Source organism: Somniosus microcephalus, chromosome 30 (genome assembly GCF_052327205.1).
Source record: "Somniosus microcephalus isolate GS21.2 chromosome 30, FLI_Smic_1.0, whole genome shotgun sequence".
Lineage (NCBI taxonomy): Eukaryota > Metazoa > Chordata > Chondrichthyes > Squaliformes > Somniosidae > Somniosus > Somniosus microcephalus.
This window is the reverse complement of record NC_141016.1, coordinates 19,054,164-19,073,855: the sequence shown is the minus strand read 5'-3', so window position 1 is coordinate 19,073,855 and position 19,692 is coordinate 19,054,164. Positions and strand designations below refer to the sequence as shown.

Here is a 19,692-nt window from a genome sequence, read left to right as displayed (position 1 = left end):
CGGTCTGATTGGGCCAGGGCAGGCCCCCCTCTGATTGGGCGGCGGCAAGGCAAGGAGGCCGCTTGATTGGGCGGAGGGTCCCGCCAATCAGCCTCTGGCGAGTGACGCGGACGTGGGCGCGAGGAAAAGAGGGAGGCGGCGTCTGATTGGGCGAGGGCCGGAAAGTGGTGCCGCCTGATTGGACGAGCCCCGGAAAGGGGTGTCGCCTGATTGGGCTGCGGCTCACGCCAATCATCGTCTGGCTAGTGACACGGACGTGGGCGAGGAAAGGGAGAGCCTGATTGGATGAGGGCCAGAAATGGGGGGGGCGCGCCTGATTGGGCGGCGGGTCCCTGCCAATCAGCGTTCGGGCGAACGATGGCGGTTGTCCGGCCGGGTCTGCCAACCATCCTAATGGCGGCCTGAGGGGGAAGCGTCGCGACCGGGAGGAGGAGGATGTCGGGCGTGTCGCTGGGCCACCTGCTGCTGGGTGGCCAGCTGGTGCTGTTCCTGGCGGCCGCCGCCCTGCTGCAAGGCCGGGCCGGCTCGCTGGCCCACAACGGCACGGCCGAGCCCGGGGAGAGCGGGTCCAACCACACCGAGCTCGAGTACCGCGACCCCAGCTCCCCGCTGGTGCTCTGCAGCTTCCTGTGAGTCGCTGGTGGTGGTGGGTGAGGGGACTGTCGAGGCCTGGGATGGACGGACGGACTTGCATTTCCATAGCGCCTGCTGGGCGCCAGTGGTTGGAGGGATTCAACAACAACTTGCATTTATATATCACCTTTCACATCGCCCCAAGGAGCGTTCTGACAAAAAACATTCACACCCAAAAAACATAGAAGATAGGAGCAGGAGTAGGCCATTCGGCCCCTCGAGTCTGTTCCGCCATTCAATGCGATCATGGCTGATCATCCAAATTCAGTACCCTGTCCCTGCTTTCTCCCCATATCCCTTGATCCCTTTAGCCTTAAGAAATATATCCAACTCCTTCTTGAATATATTTAATGAACTGGCCTCCACTGCCTTCTGTGGTAGAGAATTCCACAGGTTCACCACTCTGGGTGAAGAAATTCCTCATCTCTGTCCTAAATGGCTTACCCCTTACCCTTAGACTGTGACCCCTGATTCTGGACTCCCCCCGCCATCGGGAACATCCTTCCTGCATCTAGTCTGTCTAGTTTCAATGAGATCCCCTCTCATTCTTCTAAACTCCAGCGAGTATTAAGCCCAATCGACCCAATCTCCTCTCATACGTCATTTCTGCCATCCCAGGTTATCAGTCTGGTGAATCTTTGCTGCACTGAGATATTAGGGCAGGTGAAAGACAGACTTGCATTTCTATAGCGCCTTTCACAACCTCAAGACGTCCCAAAGCGCTTTACAGCCAAGGAAGTACTTTTTTGAAGTGTGGTCACTGTTGTGATGTAAAAATACAACAGGGAATTCAGAAGCAACTTTACCCAGCGACTGGTGAGCATGTGGAACTCGAAGCCACGGGAAGCGGTTGTGGCGAACAGTATAGATGCATTTAAGGGGAGGCTAGACAAACACATGAGGGCGAAGGGAACAGAGGGTTACGCTGGCCGATTTAGATGAGGACTGACGGGAGGAGGCTCGTGTGGAGCATAAACGCCGGCATGGACTGGTTGGGCCGAATGGCCTGTTTCTGTGCCGTCTATCCTATGTTGGAAACGCAGCAGCCAATTTGCGCACAGCGAGCTCCCACAAACAGCAATGTGATAATGGCCAGATCATCTGTTTTTAGTGATGTTGGTAGAGGGCTAAATATTGGCCGGGACACCGGGGATAACTTCCCTGCTCTTTTTTGAAATAGTGTCCTGGGATCTTTAACATCCACCTGAGAGGGCAGACGGGGCCTCGGTTTAACATCTCATCCAAAAGACGGCACCTCCAATAGCGCAGCGCTCCCTCAGCACTGCACTGGAGTGTCAGCCTAGATTTTTGTGTTTAAGTGTCTTGGAGACATTAGTGACTATCGTATATTTATGGCCTCTAGTTTTGGTCTTCACCACAAGTGGAAACATCTTCTCTATGTCTACCCCCATCAAACCCTTTCATAGTTTTAAAGACCTCTTATTAGGTCATCCCTCTGTCTTCTCTTTCCTAGAGACAAGAGCCCCAGCCTGTTCAGTCTTTTCTGATGGCTCTTTCCTCTCAGTGCTGGTATCATCCTTATAAATATTTTGTTCAGCTTCTCCATTGCTTCTATAACCTTGCAATATGGAGACACAGTACACCCGTCGCATCTGAAAGACGGCACCTCCGACAGTGCAGCCCTCCCTCAGCACTGCACTGGAGTGTCAGCCTAGATTCTTGCACTCAAGTCTCTGGAGTGGGACTTGAACCCACGACCTTCCCCCTCCACCTGCTGGAACATGACTCCCATGGCTTTCGTTCTCCTCGAAATATGAGCTTAATTTTTCCCCTACTCCCTGAGCCCAGGAGTACCTTTTTTGCCTCTTTCTCCCCAACCCCGCCCCCCCCTCCGAAACAGGAGTCCAGGATCTTCTCTTCTCTTCCCCCCCCCTCCTAAACATGAGACAAATGTCTTCTCCTGCCCCTCACCGAAATATGAGCCCAGGTTCCACCACCACCCCCACAAAACATGAGGGTCTTCTCGTACCCTATTCAAACATGAGCCCCGAGTGTTGTCTCCTCCGCCCTCCCCAGTTTCTTGAACCCAAGATCTCTGCCTGAAACATTAAACCTGCGTATCTTTTGGGGGACATTTTGTGTCTGGTTGGAGCACAAACTCGTAAAATTCAAGAAAACGGTCTATGCTGGCAAAACATATCAGAACGGAAGTAATGTTGCACTTACTTTGAACAATCGCCGCAAATCTTTGTGTGTTTGGTTTGTTGAACGATAGTTGTTTGTATTTTTAATTTTGTATCTGGTCATCTGTATTGGTTGCAGGCCAGAAGAATTTGTTCAATGTGATGGGCCAGTGGACCTTTTTGGCAATGTGACTGCATACCAAGAACAGGGATATGGCTGTGTAAAAGTAAGGAAAATGGCATTTTCTACCTCCATCTCTTGGCAATTTTTGTTGGGTGTTTATGTAGGCTGGTAAAACTGCCAATCACACACTGCACATTAGGAAAGCATTATACCTGAAATGTTAACTTGCCTGTTCCCTCTCAAAATGCTGACTTTCCCCCTTCTGAGTGTCTCTAGCACTTTCTGTTTTTGTTCTGTATTAGGAAATCTCTCATATATATTCACAGTTGCAGCAATGAGGCTGCTGCACTTGCCCTCAGTGCCACTGGTGAGGGTAATTAGTAATCAGCCCCCCAGCTCCTGATGACTGTTCAATGACTCCACGATCTTGATATTAGGCAACCCATCTGTGGCTGACGTTTGAGCTTTATACCGGAAACTTTGGTTTATCCGGAGGTTAACTGTCCGGAATGCTCGAGCCAGCGGCAAAAATCAGGAGCCGTTTCGTTAGTTTTTTTTTCTTTTCGTTGCTTTTTTTTTCACCAGTCAGGCTCTGCAAGGTCTCGCTGAAGCTGTTGCTAAGCTACAGAGACGCTTGCAAGGTACGGCCGACTGTTTAGAAGCTGTTGCTAAGCAACAGGGTTTGTTGCCAGATACGGAGCTCAAAATCTCCGTATGTTTCAACATTAGCGCTGGTTTGTCCGGCAGTTTTGATGGGACGGCAACAGCTCAGTATAGCACAAAGTTTCCTGTACCGGAATTCAAGTAACCGCAAGCTATCTCTCTTGTGCATTGAAACAAAGAGATTGATTTCATATGGGTTGTTCATTGTGCGACCCTAAAACTGCATATAATTCAATGGGGGCAAGGCAACAGAAAGTTGAAATATCATTGAAAAAGGCTGCCGACAAGACCAAGCCACTTGGATCTAATGTATGCTGTATTAAAATACTAGAAAATCCTGTGTAGAATGGAACCTTTTGTCTGATTAATGGTGTTAAAGGGGTCTTGCTGATAATCTAATCACACTAATATAAAAACAGAAAACGCTGGAAATACTCAGCAGGTCAGGCAACATCTGTGGAGAGAGAAACAGAGTTAATGTTTCAGCTCAATGACCTTTCGTCAGAACTGGAAAACGTTAGAGTTGTAACAGGTTTTAAGCAAGTGCAGGGGCGGGGAGAGGGGAGGAATGAACAAAAGGGGAAGGTCTGTGATAGGGTGGAAGGCAGGAGAGATTAAATGACAAAAGGGATGATGGTGCGAGGCAAAAGGAGATGGTACTGGGACAAGTAAAGAAACAAAAGATGGGTCTAGAGGAGGAGTCGATGGGAATAGCAGAATCATCAGCAACAGCTGCCGTCCAGAAAAATGGGGGCAGAGATTATGGTCTGAAATTGTTGAACTCCATGTTGAGTCCCGAAGGCTGTAAAGTGCCTAATCGAAAAGTGAGGTGCTGTTCCCTGAGCTTGCGTTGAGCTTCACTGGAACAGTGTAGGAGGCCGAGGACAAGAGCGGTGGGAGTGGGGCCGAGAGTTAAAATGACGGGTGACCGGACACTCGATCACCCTTGTGGACTGAACGGAGGTGTTCCGTAAAGCGGTCACCCAATCTGCGTTTGGTCCCCCCAATGTAGAGGAGACCGCATCGTGACCAGCGAATACAGTATACAAATTTGAAAGAAGTACAGTACAGGAAACTCTCGATTTACCGGCACCTAAATAACCGGAAATCTCGGTTAACCGGCAAAATTCAGGAGTAGGTTCAGGTAAGTTTTACTTCATATTAGTGGCCGTTCCTGGATCTGTGGCTGTGTAACTGGGGTTCCTGCACTTGTTGCTAAGCAACAGGGACGCTTGGTCTGTGGCCGGAGTTCCTGCACCTGTTGCTAAGCAACAGGGAAGCCTGGATTTGTTGCTGTGTACGGAGCTCTCGTACCTTTTAAACTATACCTCTCTGTAATCCGGACTTTTTGATAAACCGGCAGTACGCCGGTCCCGTCGGTGCCAGATAATAAAGAGTTTCCTGTACAAGTAAATCGCTGTTTCACCTGGAAGCAGTGTGGCGAATGGAGTGTTTTGTCTGATTAATGGTGTTAAATGGGTCTCGCTGATCTAATCGCATTAAAGGATTTAATATATTTTACTGTTGCTGGACATGAGTCGCATGATGCTAAATGGTTTAATTAACTTTTTACTTTGCTCAACAGTTTGGCGGGCAGGCTTACAATGAAGTGGAGCACACGCCAGTGCGTTGTGCTGCATTAAAGGATATAGAGTGTGCCGGACCACGCACTTTCCTCAGAGGAAATGTACCATGTATCAAGTAAGAAATGAATTTGATAAATATTTGACTTAAAAAAAAAAAAATCAATTAGCTTTGAATGTTGATTAATATTGTCGTATTTCCACCATCAAATCCGAAGGGGGGCAGGAATCAGCATTTTATCTGCAACTGGGTGTTAATTTTTTATGTCACCCACCCCCAACCCCACAGATTTATGTTCATTTTTGACCAAAGTGGTTTCTAAATTTGAACTCTGCAGTGCCCGTGCATTGAACGGAAGCTCTGTGATTTTTAGCATGACTTTTTTTGCCTCAATTATGACTTGACTCAGCTGACTGTTTTTGAAATTGGTCACATTGTACACAAAACCAGATTTAAAAGATAATGAGGATATTACAGACTGCACTTGCGTAACAGTATCACACTATGTTGAAGTAAAGTTCATTTTAAGAGCAAAAGAAAAAAATTGTCCCGCTCATGGCTCAAACTGCGCACTTAAAACCGTTTCATTTATATTGTTGCTGAAGTATTTAACAGTAACTTTCAAAAGGGAATTGGATATATGTTGAAAATGAAAATTTGCAGGGCTACAGGGAAAGAGCTGGGGGAGTGGGACTAATTGGATAGTTCTATCAAAGAGCCAGCCCAGGCACGGTGGGCCGAATGGCCTCCTGCGCTGTATCATTCTTGTTGATGTAAAATAAAAATTGGCTACTTTTTGCTTGTTAACGTAAAATAATGACTGACGTTTTTTTTTATATATATATTTTAAACTATTTAAATCTTAAGATGGTGTTTCAATCTGTTGAAGCATTAAGATTGTAAAGGATGTGAAGTGCCAGGGCGATCAAGCTACAATATACCCAAACATTGTTGCACTGTCTGCAGTGTGTATTTGGTGTGAGGGAAGGTATGGGCCTAACAAAGTAATATAAAATCTGAACCGCACCAAAGTAAAAATGTAGGGTGGCGCAAAATCTGTCTGTACAGTGTTCAGTGGATGTCACAGGTACTGCACGGCTCTGTCAGGCCTTCGCGCGAGCAGCAGGACCAGAAGTAGAGGGGATCTCGGAGTGGGATTCCAAGATTTTCCTGAAATGCCGTTGCCATGCCTCCAACTTAGAGTCATAGAGTTATACAGCACAGAAAGAGGCCCATCGTGTCCGTGCCGGCCATCAAGCCCTGTCTATTCTAATCCCATTTTCCAGCACTTGGTCCGTAGCCTTGTATGCTATGGTGTTTCAAGTGCTCATCTAAATGCTTCTTGAATGTTGTACCAGCTCGCTTCTCTAGCTTAATTCCAGAGATGAGGGGGTTGACTTATGAAGAAAGGTTGAGCAGGTTGGGCCTATACTCATTGGAATTTAGAAGAATGAGAGGTGATCTTATTGCAACATAAAAGATACTGAGGGGGCTCGACAGGGTAGATGCAGAGAGGATGTTTCCCCTCGTGGGGAAATCTAGAACTCGGGCACAGTTTCAGAATAAAGGGTCGCCCTTTTAGAACTGAGATGAGGAGGAATTTCCTCTCAGAGGGTCGTAAATCTGTGGAATTCTCTGCCCCAGAGAGCCGTGGAGGCTGGGTCATTAAATACATTTAAGGTGGAGATAAACAGATTTTTGCAAGATAAGGGAGTGAAGGGTTATGGGGAGCGGGCTGGGAAGTGGCTTTGAGCCCAAGATCAGCCATGATCTTATTGAATGGTGGAGCAGGCTCGAGGGGCCAAGTGGCCTATTCCGGCTCCTATTTCTTATGTTCTTACCTCTTCAAGTGTTAGTTGCTTTATTGATTTTTAAGGAAGGAACGCCAGTTCTACAATGTTCTGATTGTGGTGTGTGTGGGGGGCGGGGGGAGGAGGAGGAGTGTGTGGGGGAGGGGGGGAGGTGAAAGAAGACGAGGAGGAGGGCAGGTTGGTTCTTGGTTGAAACTGAAAATTGTAATGGTAGGCGTGTGGGTTCTTCTCTGGGCTATTATGTAACCAAATGTAATATTTCCAAGTTTGCTGATGACACAAAACTAGGTGGGGTTGTGAGGAGGATGCAAAGAGGCTTCAAGGCGATTTAGACAAGTTGAGTGAGTGGGCAAATACATGGCAGATGCAGTATAACACGGATAAATGTGAAGTTATCCACTTCGGTAGGAAAAACAGAAAGGCAGAGTATTATTTAAATGGTGATAAATTGGGAAATGTTGATGTACAAAGAGACCTGGGTGTCCTTGTACACCAGCCACTGAAAGCAAACATGCAGGTCCAGCAAGCAGTTAGGAAGGCAAATGGTACGTTGGCCTTCATTGCAAGAGGATTTGAGTACAGGAGCAAGGATGTCTTACTACAGTTATACAGGGCCTTAGTGAGACCACACATGGAATACTGTGTGCAGTTTTGGTCACCTTACCTAAGAAAGGATATACTTGCCATAGAGGGAGTGCAGCGAAGGTTCACCAGACTGATTCCTGGGATGGCAGGACTGTCGTATGAGGAGAGATTGGGTCGACTAGGTCTGTATTCACTAGCGTTTAGAAGAATGAGAGGGGATCTCATTGAAACGTATAAAATTCTGACCGAGCTAGACAGACTGGATGCAGGGAGGATGTTTCCCCTGGCTGGGGGGAGTCTAGAACGAGGGGTCACAGTCTCAGGATACGGAGTAGGACATTTAGGACTGAGATGAGGAGAAATTTCTTCACTCAGAGGATGGTGAACCTGTGGAATTCTCTACCACAGAAGGCCGTGGAGGCCAAGTCACTGAATATATTTAAGAAGGAGATATAGATTTCTAGACACAAAAGACATGAAGGGGTATGGGGAGAGAGCGGGAATATGGTATTGAGAGAGAGGATCAGCCATGATCATATTGAATGGCGGAGCAGGCTCGAAGGGCCGAGTGGCCGACTCCTGCTCTTATTTTTCTATGTTTCTATTAAGTCATGCTCACTGCCTGTTATAAAGCAGAATACACAATAATATATATGTATGTGTTTGTCTTGAGCCAAATTTATTACAAAAGGGCTGTCCACACATCTTGCATGCGGGCATTGATTTGAATAAAGCCCCTTCCCTAGAATTACACGGGAAATGTGTAATTAACGTGTAATCCAATCCACAGACAATCACAAAGATTTAAGTTTGCTGAGCAATCCGAAGTCTAATGACTTGTTTTAACATGTTTTTTTTTTAACTAAGCCCTCTAACGTGTGTGTATTTTGCAGGTACACTGGACACTATTTTGTAACAACTTTGCTATATTCCTTTTTCCTGGGGTGCTTCGGTGTTGATCGATTTTGCCTGGCACACACGGGCACCGCGGTGGGCAAGCTGCTGACACTCGGAGGTCTTGGGATATGGTGGTTTGTGGACCTGATACTGCTGATCACGGGAGGCCTGATGCCCAGCGATGGCAGCAACTGGTGCACTTATTACTGAAGATGCACTTGAGTTGAACTCTCTGAAGTCTTTTTTTGGGGGGTTTGGGCGGGGAAAAAGGACAATGTGCATCAGGAGCCTGTTTGTCTTGCCGCGGATCTATTTACAGTTGGTTCGGACACGTGTCTGAATCCCAACGCCTAGATTCTTGGTGTAATTTTATCCCTCAAATGTTTGATCTATCGCTAAGGGCATATGTAAGATTATAGAAGTCTCATTTGTAGGCTGGAATAGCTTATGTGTATCATTTTTATGAAGTCTGTAAATAATGTACAGGAAACTTTCGTTTAACCGGAGGTTAAATGTCCGGAAAGCTCTATCTACCAGCAAAATTCAGGAGCAGTTTCCTATAAGTTTTTTTACTTCTCGTTGCTTTTTTTTTCCCAGTCAGGCTCTGCAAGGTCTAGCTGCAGCTATTGCTTAGCTACAGAGACGCTTTTAAGCTGTGGCCGACTGTTTAAGAACATAAGAAATAGGACCAGGAGTAGGCCAATCGGCCCCTCGAGCCTGCTCCGCCATTCAATAAGATCATGGCTGATCTGATCCTAACCGCCAATCCACTATCACAGAACCATCTCCTGAATCTAACAGAATTAGACACACGAAATAGGAGCAGGATCAGGCTACACGGCCCCTGGGCCCGCTCCGCTTTGAAGCTGTTGCTAAGCAACAGGGTTTGTTGATTCTCACGGAGCTGAAAAGCTCCGTATGTTTTAACATTAGCGCTGGTTTCTACGGCAGTTTTGATGGTACGGCACCAGCTCGGTCCCGTCAGCGCCGGATACCAGAAAGTTTCCTGTAAATTGTGCAATCACGTTATTCTGTACTTGATTGTAATTTCCTGCCTAGCTGCAGTATGAGAAATTAAGTGCACATACACCAGGATAGACGCACTGGAATATTTACGATAGAAATTAGAACATTCTGCAACACTTTCCACCTGGTTGAATTTTTTGCGAGGTGACTATTGCTGCCTGATACTTCACACTGCTTTTAACAAACGATGCAAACTCAATCTGACATTTAAGCGGTTGTAGTTTAAGCTGCAGTGGAATTCAATATGCACAGCATAGAAAATATTTAGGGGAGTTAAAACCCGGTTGGAAGGCAAACCAAGGACTTGTACAAATTATGTTTTCAAACAAGGGTAAAGAAATTCAAGTGTGTGCTATTTAACATATAAATCCACCAGAGGGCATAATGTCTTACTGTTTAGCAGGCCAAAAATGACCAATAAAATATTGCATTTTTTTGGAAATGTATACTTAAATGTCTGTGTGAAACATGCTTTTATTTTTGGTAAATATTGAAACGGTTTCCCATAGCAGGACGGACCTGAGATTTTACAGTAGTTTAAGCAGGACAAAGCTAAGTGTTACTTTTTATTTAGCAGGAGGTAGGGTTGCATTTGTGATGGGTTTCTGGTTACCTGTTTGATTTGGCCGATGCGTGTCAGATTTATTTCACACTGCTTCATAGCCACCATCGAGCAAGTATAGTGGCAGCAGCCTTGCTTCAACTGCCCTTTCTAACTTATTTTCTCATTGTGGGAGACTGGTTAGACTGGCAGTTGTCATAGTGTAAAACTGAGATCCGCAGGTGTGACTGTGCCCAACCAAACTGTGGGGCTGTACCAGGGATGGTAAATGGTAACAAGTTCTAACGTTTGCAGTTCAGTTCCATTCGCAACTCCTCAGATAATGAAGCAGTCAGCGCCCCCATGCAGCAAGACCTGGATGACATTCAGGCTTGGGCTGATGAGTGGCAAGTAACATTCACGCCACACAAGTGCCAGGCAATGACTATCTCCAACAAGAGAGAGTCTAACCGTCGCCCCTTGACATTCAATGGCATTACCATCACCATCCTGGGGGTCACCATTAACCAGAAACTTAACTGGACCAACCACATAAATACTGTGGCAACAAGAGCGGGTCAGAGGCTGGGTATTCTGTGGTGAGTGTCTCACCTCCTGACTCCCCAAAGCCTTTCCACCATCTACAAGGCATAATTCAGGAGTGTGATGGAATATTCTCCACTTGCCTGGATGAGTGCAGCTCCAACAACACTCGAGAAGCGCAACACCACCCAGGACAAAGCAGCCCGCTTGATTGGCATCCCATCCACCGCCTTAAAACATTCACTCCCTCCACCACCGGCGTACCGTGGCTGCAGTGTGTACCATCTACAAGATGCACTGCAGCAGCTCACCAAGGCTTGTTCGGCAGCACCTTCCAAACCCATGACCTCTACTACCTAGAAGGACAAAGGCAGCAGGCACATGGGAACACCACCACCTGCAAGATGCCCTCCAAGTCACACATCATCCTGACCTGAAAATATATTGCCGTTCCTTCATCGTCGCTGGGTCAAAATCCTGGAGCTCCCTCCCTAACAGCACTGTGGGAGCACCTTCACCACACGGACTGCAGCGGTTCAAGAAGACGGCTCACCACCACCTTCTCAAGGGGCAACTAGGGATGGGCAATAAATGCTGGCCTTTTCAGCAACGCCCATAACCCAGGAATTAATTTAAAAAAATTAAAAGGGATGTCAATAACTAATGGGCATAGTTTTAAAGTAATTGGTCAAAGGATTAGAGGGGAGTTGAAAATGTTTTTCACCCAGAGGGTGGTGGGGGTGTGGAACTCACTGCCTGAAAGGGTGGTAGAGGCAGAAACCCTCATCACATTTAAAAAGTACTTGGATATGCACTTGAAGTGCCGTAACCTACAGGGCTACGGACCAAGAGCTGGAAAGTGGGATTAGGCTGGAGAGCTCTTTTTCGGCCGGCACAGACACGATGGGCTGAATGGCCTCCTGTGTCGTAAATTTCTGAGATTCTTTTATTTGCATACCTTCTGGTGTGTGTCACAAAATCCATGACATTTAATTGTTGGTATCTGGCAAATTATCTCCCCGGCCTCATTTCTTTTTCGTGATGACCTGGCACTCTTCACTTTGTCTACTGATCCATATATTTTATGGTCTGTTGCTTTGCACAGTGTCGTGCTGGCCTGAAAAAGATTAGTGCAACAGCACTGAAGCAGGACAAACTTTGCCTCTGGTAGTTTAAATAAAATCTCTTCAAATGGTTGAAGTAACGGGCTTAATTGCCTCTATTATAGTTGCATAGAGGATAGCAGGGTTGGATAATGGAACACACTCCATTTTTGTCGCCCCTTTAGTATCGCGTAGATCCAATTCAGGTGTAGCAGTCAGATGCAGAGTTCCGACAGCTTTTCTCTTCTCGAACAATGGGACGGGCCTTCTGCTGCTTTGGTGAATTTATTGACCGCTCTCACCAGCCGCCCTTGTTGCTTGTTCAAATTCTGATTCCACAGGTGGAAATACAGTGTGCTTAACCTACTGTGACATCGTTTGTACTCTTATCAGGTTTAGAAAGTGCATTAAGCAGGTCGATGGTGTCTTTCCTCATTGTAATTTGGCATTTTTTAATAAAGTATTTTGAAAATGAACAAATGCTCCTTTTCTGCAAGACTCTTATTCTTCAATTTAGGGGGATTGACATGGTAGTTGCTGAGAGGTTGTTTCCCCTGGCTGGAGTGTCTAGAACTAGGGGGCATAGTCTCAGGATAAGGGGTCGGCCATTTAAGACTGAGATGAGGAAGAATTTCTTCACTCAGAGGGTTATGAATCTTTGGAATTCTCTACCCCAAAGGGCTGTGGAGGCTCAGTCGTTGAGTATATTCAAGACAGAGATCGATAGATTTTTGGACTCTAGGGGAATCAAGGGATATGGAGATCGGGCGGGAAAGTGGAGTTGAGGTCGAAGATCAGCCATGACCTTATGGAATGGCAGAGCAGGCTCGAGGGGCCGTAAGGTCTACTCCTGCTCCTAATTCTTATGAAGCATACAGCTTTTAATTGCCACCTATATGGAGTTGACAGAACGGACTCTCATTCGCAACTTGTTGATTTGACAGTTGAAAAATATGAACATTCTAATGACTAACAGCTGTCAGAGACCAAGAGACAGGTTCTTCCCTCTCAATTTGAGTTTATCCCCTCCAAACACAGGCTTGATTTTGAAAGCTCTAATCACCTATGTTTTGTTGGCAGTAATTATAGTATTTACATTTTCTTGTACCTGTGAGGGACAGACAAAAACGGAGGGGGTGGAAACTGAATCACGGGTTGAGGCAGAGGAGGTGGGAAGCAGACACAAGACGGTGAGGTGCAGGGTAGCGAGAAGGGAGGAGAGAGGCAGGTGGAGGTGGGAAGACCTAGGAAGAGGGAGGGAAAAGGAGCCAGAGACACGGGAAGGCAGAGAGTAAGAATTAGAGGCGGGCAGGGAGAAGGGCAGAGGGAGATAGAGCTCGAATTAGGGAGGCCGGGGCTGGCAGAGGGAGGGGGAAACTGGTGGACATGAAGAGGCAGGCTGAGGCCAAGGCGGCACGGAGAGAGAGAGAAAAGTGGAGGCAAGGGCTGGCAGACGCAGGCAAACAGCCAGCCATAAAAGCAGGTTGACGAGCGGAGGCAGGCAGAGAGGGAGAAGCGAAGGCAGACAAAGGGAGCGGCAGACGGAGCGACAGGCAAGCCGAGAGGGAGGTAAAGCTTGAGAGTCAGAATGTAGAGACACAGACGGAGGGAGCGAACGATGGAGGGACAGAGGTGGTGAGTCGGGGCGGCCGGAGAGGCTGAGTTAGAAGCTGACACTGAAAGACTAAGGTAGAGACAGAGAGATGGAGCCGGGGCAGAGAGGAAGGCTGGCAGAGGTTGAGAGAGAAAGGCAGAATGGGAGATAAAGAGCTGAGGGGGGAGGCATGTGGGGTGGGGGGAGCCAGAGTTGAAGGTGGACAAAGGAAGTGGATATGGCAGGTAGAATGAAAGGTGTAGCGAGGTTCGCAGGCAGAGAGAGAAGCAAACGGGTATCCAGAAACCCATCACAAAACATCAAATCGAATTCTTTCGAAGATCACAAAGCATAGCTGCCAGACACTGGATCCACACACCCAGTGCTGCTGGGCCCAGACCTTGCTGCTCCCCTCACTGCTAACAGACACCAGGAATTCCAACAATGAGCCAAAGCTCACATCGAACCCCCAGTTGTGCCAAACCTCTGGTTTCTTCTCGACAGCGAGTGTGGATTCAGTTCCTGTAAGTCAGTGGCCCTGATGTCACCGGACATAAACACCATAATTGTGAAACAGCAAATCCTCTGACTCAGTGAGAGCAGTACCAAGCTATCGACTGGCTTTAAAACAGACACAATTCTTAGTGAATAGACATTTCAAATCTAGAGGTTAATTACTTAAAATAGGATTTCCCCCTAAAGACTTGCTTTTAGCTGAAGTTTTGAGGATTCCCCCCACTCCTCTAAACTGTGGCTTTGATCTTTGTGCTTAAAGTGGCAGCGGGACTTTGAATCATAGAATGGTTACAGCACAGAAGGAGGCCTGTCGAGCCTGTGCTGGCTCAACTTGCTCAGTGTGACCTGCATTTGTGAATCTTGATCATTAAAAGCATTGTTTTGTTTAAAATTAAAACGACGTCTTATGCTGCAACTACTTTTCCAGAGACAGATCGTCGTTTAAAAACATTGTAAAGCCAGCCTTGCAGTAAGTAGTTTATCTGGGCTGAGCATGATGTTCTCTGTAAGTTATTCCCCTTCATCAGTTGAAAACTTGGCACTTGTTTACAGTAACTCTAAAATTACGCAAGTTCACTTCACTTCATGCTCGGTGAGGTCTAAACAGCTGAAGCCGCTGACATCAAGCTGTGGTAACGTTCTGCGGGCATTTGCAGCCTGCGAGGAAGCTGCCCTCATGGCTGCTCTCAACAAGCGAGTCTAGACGATGAGTATTGCTAGGGTTTTGGGCCAGAGAGGACATTACACCGAAATACAAATATGACACAAGTCTTTCGTAAAATACTGAGCTCCGTGTTTATTAAAAACACATTACAGGAAACTTTGTGCTATCCGGCACCCATGGGACCGAGCTACTGCCGTTTTTTTAAAAGCTCCGGAAAGACCAGCGTCAATGTTATCAGATAGGAGCTTTTCAATCGCAGTATCTGGCCACAAACACTGTTGCTCAGCAACAGCTTGTAAACACTCGGCCCGTGGCTTGGAAGCGTCTCTGAAGCTGTTGCTAAGATACAGAGACGCTTTCTAGAGCCTGCCGTGTCTGACCGTAAACACTGGGCCCAGTAGCTTGGAAGCATCTTTGAAGCTGTTGCTAAGCGACAAAGACGCTTTCCAGAGCCTGCCTGTGAAAAGAATGCTAGGAGAAAAAAAAACACCTAACCAAAACGGCTGCTGATTTCTGCCGTTAGATCAAAGTTGCCGGATATTCAACTTCCGGATAGCACAAAGTTTCCTGTACATGGTGTACAAATTGAGTTGAAGGAAGAGCTTCTAGTATATAATGTTTTACAGGAAACTTTCGATTTACCGGCACCTAAATAACCGGAAATCTCGGTTAACCGGCAAAATCCAGGAGTAGGTTTTACTTCATATTGATTTGCCGCCTTCCATCTGTGCTGTGCAAGGGTGTGGCTGCAGCTGTTGCTAAGCTACAGAGACGCTTGAAACTTGAGGCCATTGTTCTACAGTTGTTGCTAAGCAACAGGGTTTGTTGCTTTATACGGAGCTGTCAGCTCTCCCTACCTTTTACTATAGCGTTTGGTTATCCGGAATTTTTGATGAACCGGCACCACGTCGGTCCCGTCCGTGCCGGATAAAAAAAAGTTTCCTGTATCATGTCCTTGGGCTGTCCCAAAGCACCTTATCAACAATGAAGTATTTTTGAAATGCAGCCATGCTTATGCAGGTAAACAAGGCAGCCAGTTTGCACGCCGCAATGCTGCACAAACAGCAAATTAAGTGAAGGACCAGTTGATCTGTTCTTGGTGCTGTTTGAGACAGGAATGTTGGCTGCAAAGTTAAGAGTGCTCCCTCCTCACATAATGCCATGGGATCTTTTACATCCACCTCAACAGCCACGCAAGGTCAAAAATGGCACCTCTGACACTGCAGCACTCCTTCAGTACTGCACTGAGGTGTCCCCTTGTTTGCACACTCAATTTGTTGGTTGGGGTTAGACCCAGCACTTTCTGACTCTGCACAGAGTCACCACCTTCAGGCGAGGGAGTAAACTGGCAAGAACTAAAGGGTCTTGTTGCTGTATTGCAAAGCTACCACACAGGCTAACTTTCTGGAAACACCTGTGTCAAAAACCATCATGTTGGATCTAATAAATTTGTCCTTCTGTGTTGCACACGTTTGCAATAGCGGTTGGTGTAAGTTTTACATAGAACTTTACAGCACAGAAACAGGCCATTCGGCCCAACAGTTCTATGCTGGTGTTTATGCTCCACACGAACCTCCTCCCACCTTACTTCATCTCACCCTATCAACACATCCTTCTATTCCTTTCACCCTCACATACTTATCTAGCTTCCCCTTAAATGCATCTATGCTGTTCAACTCAATCACTCCAGCGAGTTCCACATTCTCACCACTCTCTGGGTATAGATTTTAGCACTGATAGTAAATATATTGGGGAAATATGATCCAATCGTGTACTTTTTTTCCACCGAGAAGCCTAGGTGAAAGCCAATCCTGTAAAACAAAGAATGCCGCCAGGCTGGGAAGAGCAGGAGAGAAAACAAGATAATTCAAGAGGCGGTGATTTGGTCACGCCAACCTTTGGTTTTAAAACAACCTACTGATGGCAGCTGGGAGATAGCATCGAAGGAGGTAAGAAGTTCCATGGCTTACAGGCACTGGGAAAGAATCAGTTAGAGTTGGAGTCTCAGCGATGATGGAGAAAGCCACAGCGCAGGCACATGGGCAGTTGACCGTCTCCCAGACCTTTGCCATTGTAGTCTTCCATGTGGTGGAGCTTGAGACCAGAGCGGTGGCTTGTCCTCTGGTTTGGTGGAATAGCATCTGGACTCTACACCTCATTGTAACTGCATAGCTGAAATTGAAAACTTGGTGTGCAGGAAACTGTGATGTGAACACTAAAATATTACCTTGATGTGCCAGCATAGCAGGCTGCACTGTGCTGAAGTAGGTTGTCTTGGTGTATTTTTATCCAAAGTTTATGGCTCCAGGAAGTTGGTCCGCATGAAAACATTCCAACGCAGCAACAGGACACTTTTTTATTTCCAATGATCTCCCTTGCCCCCCTCTTCTGAAGGCATTAACTGTTTGCTGGGGTACAGTTGTAATGTTGACAGACGGCCACCATACCTTACCCAAGTAGCCCCTGTCCTTTACCACAGGCGTCCTTCAGTATATCTTTGTGCATGTGTGATTGTTTAAGTGCCTCTGTCTTGCAGATTGGGTTCCCGAAAGGCAAGACTAGAATTCTAGGCTTTTATAAGTGGACAATTTTAATACACTAGTTAGTTTCTTTCTTGACCAGATCACAGTTGGCATGGAGATAAGACGCAACTCCATAGGTAGGAATGCCTTCGTGATTGCACTCCAGGGACTTGAGCACATAAAAAGCTAGGCTGACACTCCAGTGCAGTGCTGAGGGAGTGCTGCACTGTCGGAGGTGCCGTCTTTTGGATGAGATGTTAAACCGAGGCCCCATCTGCTCTCTCAGGTGGATGTAAAAGATCCCACGGCACTATTTCGAAGAAGAGCAGGGGAGTTATCCCCGGTGTCCTGGGCCAATATATATCCCTCAATCCACGTAACAAAAACAGATTATCTGGTCATTATCACATTGCTGTTTGAGGGAGCTTGCTGTGCACAAATTGGCTGCCGCGTTTCCCACATTACAAGCGCTTTGAGATGTCCGGTGGTCGTGAAAGGCGCTATATAAATGCAAGTCTGTCTTTTTACAAAGGAATAAATGCAGGAAAAGCTGGAAGGGGCGCGGTTAAAAAAAAAGTTTTCAGCAACGTTTCCAGGAGAAATGTGTGCTTTTCTGCCATCAGTGCATGACACTTCAATAATTACCACCCACCTCCGGGTTGGCAAGGGACAAAATTCTGTGAGAATCACAGTAAAGCCTTTACAGTGGCAGCAGTCAGCTCTCGACGAGGTGCAGGGAAACACTGCGATACTGAAGAGCATCACAACCTTATGATGCACGAGTCAGTTGTCCTTTGCATCCCTCAAAGGTGCTGAACACTCCGGGGTAGATTTTGCCGAACCTGTCGGGAAGAAGGTGGGACTTCCCCTTTTGGGTTTTTGACCCGCCTACTTCGACATCCGGCCAATCCGCGCGATTTTGCCTTGATTGACCTTGTTGAGCCCGCCCAGCGGGCTCAGCAGGCCAATTAAGGGCCACCCAGCAACAGGTGACGTCACAGACTGAAATTTCATCTGTTAAGAGTTCTTGACAGATGAAATATCAGTGTCTCACAGCTGTTTGAAGCTGTGAAACACTGACACTCTGAGTTCTAAGCTGAGTCATTCTGCACAGACTCAGTTAGAACTCTCAGCAGCACTCAAAGCTGAAGGCTGTCACTTTTGACAGATCGCAGCCATTCAGCTTTAAGTGCCGGCTGGGTGATGCGCTCCCGACGGCTACAGGAAGAAAGGCTGTTAAGGTAAGTACAGGTAAGTAAAAGTTCTTTACACACTTTAGACACACCAAACACACTTACCTTTACACTCATGCACCCATCACTCACTTGAACACCGACATCGCGACCCCTCCAACTCCTTCAACCCGACGGCCCGCCTGCTCTAACCTGGCGTGGTTTGGAGCTGTCGGGAAACCGACACGAAACCCCTCAAAATAGGGATTAGGCTAAAAACTGCCTGTTAACTACCTGTTAACAGGCAGTTAATTGGCACTAATCCCTTCCCGCCTGGTTTCGGCGGGTCACAGTGCGGGGCGGGTACCCGCCGCCCCTGAAACTTACGCGGGACAGGGTTTTGGGCGGGATGGTGTCAGGACCCCCAAATTTGGGATTTCACCCCCCTCCCCACACGCCTGAAACCCCACCTGACGGCTCCCCGAAAATCTAGCCCTCAGAGAAAGAAGCCTCTGAGAAGACTGGCGCTTCCAGAAGTACTCTTCCTGCACCTGATCCACCCATTCTGTCATGACATCTTGCTCAAGCATCAGCTTAGATGAACCCATTCAGGGAGGTGGTATTACTGACAAAGAGCAGATATTACTGGGTGGATCCCAGAGCAGCAGTGAGCAGGAGGAGCAGGTAGGCAACTTTGAGGAGCCATCTGTCTCTCCCCCAGAGGTGACATAAGCAAGAAGTCCTCAGCTGAGGGTTCCAAGACCAAGATCTCGGAGGTCTAGTATGATAGCAAAATACTGCGGATGCTGGAAATACGAAATAACAACAGAAAATACTGGAAAAACTCAGCAGGCCAGGCAACGTCCATGGAGAGAGAAATAGAGTCAACGTTTCAAGTCGAAACCCTTCGTCAGGACTGAGAAAAAACACAGGAAATGAAACAGATTAAAAGGCCAGTTTGGGGGCTGGGAGAGAACAAAAGAGAAGTGAAGAGACATTAAGAGGTATTCAAAACCAGACGAGAGGGTGATAGGACTAGTGGAGACAAAAGACGGCTCTAGATTAGGTGTGAAATGCGCTGGCAGAATGGGAGACAGCTGCTATGTGGGAAAGTGAAAAAGGGGGAAGGGCCAAAACAAAGGTATGGATAAAAAATATATATAAAAATGTAATTGTCTCTTTACTAGTCCTATCACCATCTCGTCTCGTCTTGAATATCTCTTAATGTCTCTTCACTTCCCTTTTGTTCTCTCATCCCCATTTCCCAGCCCCCAAACTGGCCTTTTAATCTGTTTCATTTCCTGCTTTTTCTCAGTCCTGACGATGGGTTTCGACCTGAAACGTTGACTCTATTTCTCTCTCCACGGATGTTGCCTGGCCTGCTGAGTTTTTCCAGTTTTTTTCTGTTGTTATCTCCGAGGTCTAGCCTGTCGAAGGTCAATGATTCAGAAGCACGGGCGGGCAGTGGAGACAATCTCTTCTCCCGTGGCACTGAGGACGGGACAGCTGGAGGAGTCCAGAACCCACATCCGCAATGCAATGAGGGAGACAGGACATGAAGTGAGGAAGA

General features: G+C 47.0%; 1 protein-coding gene across 1 annotated transcript; it reads left to right on the top strand.

The window, feature by feature from the left end:
* Positions 1-313: 313 nt before the first annotated feature.
* Positions 314-9,921, top strand: tm2d2 (TM2 domain containing 2). The gene is made up of 4 exons (XM_085971176.1): positions 314-629; positions 2,917-3,004; positions 5,150-5,265; positions 8,438-9,921. Exons 1-4 carry the CDS (start codon positions 436-438, stop codon positions 8,649-8,651), a joined length of 612 nt encoding a protein of 203 aa, XP_085827302.1. The 5' UTR covers positions 314-435; the 3' UTR covers positions 8,652-9,921.
* The last annotated feature ends 9,771 nt before the right edge of the window (positions 9,922-19,692 follow it).

Excerpts from the sequence above, each read along its gene's own strand:
- tm2d2 (XM_085971176.1), top strand. The coding sequence starts at position 436 with ATGTCGGGCGTGTCGCTGGGCCACCTGCTGCTGGGTGGCCAGCTGGTG. Across the intron at positions 3,005-5,149 it reads AGGGATATGGCTGTGTAAAA|TTTGGCGGGCAGGCTTACAA; the intron begins GTAAGGAAAATG and ends TTTGCTCAACAG. Across the intron at positions 5,266-8,437 it reads GGAAATGTACCATGTATCAA|GTACACTGGACACTATTTTG; the intron begins GTAAGAAATGAA and ends TGTATTTTGCAG.